Raw genomic sequence first — 3,793 nt, 5'->3', positions numbered from 1 at the left:
AGAACAGCAAACAGCATGACATTCAATATTGTAATTTTAAATATGTCATAGAATAGGTGTTTAATACTTAGTTACTTCATCTCAAACTTTAAGGCAGTAAGGCCACATTTGGTCTTAGAAATAATTGGAGGTCAGAGAAACTGACCTATGGAAAGCAGGTAATTAAAACAGACTAAGTTTTAATACCACCCGGTGAAAGGTGTTTGATATTTTAAACAAAATCTAAATGAGTATTGCTCTCGCAGATTCCATGTTTTATTTCAAAGCGTGAAATTTTGGTTTGGCAGCGTATTAAAATTCCCTAGTGTCACTATGAATTATTGTATCAAAATTTCTTTCTCTATCTTCTTGACTATGAGTTACATGATTTCTTCCTGTCTATTGACATGCCAATGTCTAATCCTTTGTGTGTGTCCAGCACAGAATAACACAAGAAGAATGACAAGTGAAGAAGAGCGCCTTGCGAGATTGCGAAGGACGTTGCGTTCCTTAGCGACTCGAGTCCCAAAAGTAATTCTGAAACGAGTTGACTCAACATTTCCTGTTCTGAAGGATCAGGCTGTAAGTGTCGTGCATTCAATTACGACTTTACATCAGAAGTATTTAAGTCGTTAGGTTTCTGCATGTCATAGAAAATCCGTTCCCCTAAAGTCCAGTCTGTTATTGCTCGCCCATTTCTGTTTAAGTCACAGCTACTTTCGAAGTGGTTTCACCACAAAAATGTTGTATGAATTTGTCTTCAGGCATTTCTAATTACATGTTGATCCTTCTCAGTATGTTTGATTGAATTACTATAAGCGGATAGAAAATAGAAGACCCGATAAGATTTGCGGCTCACATGTCGATTACTGTGAAGATAATTGGCTAAGAAATATTCCAAACGCGTCATTCGCTATAACTTGTATTGTTATACTAATTATCTCAAAGTCGTTGAGAGAAGCGCAATTTTTTTTTTCGTAACGGTAAACAAATGCGACATTTGGTTATGTATGAATTTATTTCTAAATAGATTTGTCTCGTAGTAATACGTATAAATACATGGATGAAATTGATGTTGCTTTTAAATCAAATAAAAATTCCAAATTAAACATACACTCGCACCCTTAAATACACCGATAATAATTTACTAGATTACATGACTTCCTACCCGAAGGCACATAATAACTTCCATGAGAACCCAAAATCTCGCATGGTAATATTCAAAAACTCTCAGACAGCTTAAACTACCATACATAGTTCTTAACCATTCGGTAAGGTGGTCTTATAGTATTAGTTGGAATTAATTAAACTTACAGTTAGTAAATTCAGTAATCGTGGCATATACGGTAATCAAAATGCAAGTGGAGTATATCATATTTAACATAAGCCTGACAGACAGCTGGGTGTTGAATAATATGTGTATAAACACTTTCAACAAAATGAAACGTAAAAGATAGGATGTTCATAAAACTATATTCCACTGTACTTAAATATAAATAACAATTAATTAAACATTCAATTAGATGTAATAAATAATTAGCTATTGCCCATAAGTACAACCCAGTAGATTAAAGAGCCGCTGTATGTACCTTCGGGTTCGCAAATTTCTTTAAACGGAAAGAAATTACTTTCAGATGCAATTGAATGTACACTAAATCAGTGAACGTCTGAAGAAATATTCATATTAAGATATTTTTACATAAAACGTTACAGGGGAAGCTTCACCAGTCACAACTTTCAGTCTACGTTTGCCACAGTATAAAGACTGTTGTAATGCACCGTATTGCGGCGTGTGTAGGGCGCAACAGACACAAGAGACTGTATTTATGGAGAGACATTTGTGCGTGGGTTAGTTTGTATTCTGGAACACGCTGAGACACAGTACCACCTTGCTTCTTTCTCATCTGAGGGAAATCGACATGGGGAAAGCTAAAATACTGCTAAGTCTTTCAACATTACAGTTCCTGATAGTGTTTCTGTCTCTTTTAGACTGTTAAATTGGATGCAACCAGTAGAGAGTCTGCACACTTCAATAAGGATGTTAGCACCGAGGAACTCCCTGGTGAACACAGTGCAGATTTGTCAGAGTTACAGAGCGAAGGGAACTTTAATTCGTGCGAGATTTGTAAGAAAACATTTTCTCGTAGCAATAATATATCGGGACTTACAAGTGCTAGTAGCAGAGGAACAACTTCTCATTGTGAAATGTGTGTCAAATCGTTCATTGAGACGCGTAGTGCAGTGCGACTATTCAGAGGTGGTGAACGGAAGTTTTCATGCAATGTATGCACCAGAAGTTTCACTAGTCGCTATAATCTAGACAGTCATATCAGGGTACACAGTGGAGAACGACCCTTTTCTTGTGAAGTGTGCAAGAAAAGGTTCGCTCATCGCTCTAACCTAAACAGGCATCTCAGAGTACACACCGGAGAAAGACCTTTTTCGTGCAAAGTGTGTAACAAAAGGTTCCGTCAGGGCTTTCATCTAAAGACCCATCTGAGAGTACACACTGGGGAACGGTCTATATCTTGCGAAGTGTGTAAGAAAAGGTTCACTCATAGCTCTAGCCTAAACGCCCATCTCAGCATACACACCGGAGAACGACCCTTATCTTGCGAAGTGTGTAAGAAACGTTTCGTCCATCGCTTCAACCTAAACGCCCATCTCAGAATACACACCGGAGAACAGCCTTTTGTGTGCAAAGTGTGTAAGAAAAGGTTCACTAACCGTTCTCACCTAAAGACGCATCTCACAGTACACACTGGAGAAGGGCGTTTTTCATGCAAAGTGTGTAAGAAGATGTTCGGTTATCGCAGTAACCTAATCACTCATCTGAGAAGCCACAGTGGAGAACGGCCTTTTTCATGCGAAGTGTGTAAGAAAATGTTCCGTTATCGCGAGAACCTAATTCCTCATGTGAGAATACACAGTGAAGAACGGCCTTTTTCATGCGAAGTGTGTAAGAAAAATTTCACTCAGAAGTCTCACCTACACAGGCATCTCAGAGTACACAGTGCAGAACGATCTTTTTTAAACAATGTGAAGAAAAAATTTCACTCGCGTAAGAAATCTAAATGGGCGTCGCAGAGTTCACCATGAAACATGGCATTTCCACATAATGTGCACAAGAAAGCGTCCACTCACTGTGACAGTCCAAGTCTACAGAGGCCTCCTAAAATTCGCTGTTCTATGAATATGTATTTTCATTGACTGTAGTGTGATGTTCGAAGTAATCCGTTATGCTCTATTAAAAATTACAAAAATTGAAGGTTCTTTGGTGTGATACAAATTTGAGCTAGGTTCATCATGTATATAGCCTCAAAGCGTCCTTCATTAAGATTTTTTTAATAATATGCTGTCATATACTTTATAATTTTATAACTGTTCTTATTGCAAAGAATAAATATCTAACTGGTCTGCTTGAGCTACTCTCTGATTGGGCCTATGTGTACATCCTCCTTGGGCTTCTATTTCAGTGGCGCCACATTTCTGAGCATATGGAAAGAACGGAGGCAGATTGTTCAGGATGCCAAAGCCCACCCTGAGCTGTAGCCCAGAGGGGAATGACAAGATTCCAATGTCTCAAAAAACGAACATTTGTAGCAGTAGGTTTCTAGGTATTGAATGCAGTACTACGAGATTCCCAACGACTGCAAATAAAATTAAATGTCACAGATAACAAACAAGCATGAAATGGTTCAGTGCATTTGTATGTATGTGACTGTTTTACTATGTGTATATATATTGTGACGTGACGGCGGACCGCTCGGTATATATATTGTCGCGTATCGGGCGTATATCGCGACAAATAAAT

General features: G+C 38.2%; 1 protein-coding gene across 1 annotated transcript; it reads left to right on the top strand.

Annotated features, from left to right (window-relative positions):
• Window positions 1–237: 237 nt before the first annotated feature.
• Window positions 238–3,268, top strand: LOC111872774 (gastrula zinc finger protein XlCGF28.1). Its single transcript, XM_023866940.2, has 2 exons — window positions 238–561; window positions 1,969–3,268. The coding sequence occupies exons 1-2, from the start codon at window positions 313–315 to the stop codon at window positions 3,076–3,078; spliced, it is 1,359 nt and encodes a 452-aa protein (XP_023722708.1). The 5' UTR covers window positions 238–312; the 3' UTR covers window positions 3,079–3,268.
• Window positions 3,269–3,793: the final 525 nt, after the last annotated feature.

Source organism: Cryptotermes secundus, unplaced genomic scaffold (genome assembly GCF_002891405.2).
Source record: "Cryptotermes secundus unplaced genomic scaffold, Csec_1.0 scaffold22454, whole genome shotgun sequence".
NCBI classification, from domain to species: Eukaryota; Metazoa; Arthropoda; class Insecta; order Blattodea; family Kalotermitidae; genus Cryptotermes; species Cryptotermes secundus.
The sequence above is the reverse complement of the archived record's forward strand: the minus strand, read 5'-3'. Positions and strand labels throughout refer to the sequence as shown.

Coding starts and splice junctions, on each gene's coding strand:
- LOC111872774 (XM_023866940.2), top strand. CDS start 313: ATGAATTATTGTATCAAAATTTCTTTCTCTATCTTCTTGACTATGAGT. Junction 562..1,968: donor CTGTTCTGAAGGATCAGGCT/GTAAGTGTCGTG, acceptor TGTCTCTTTTAG/ACTGTTAAATTGGATGCAAC.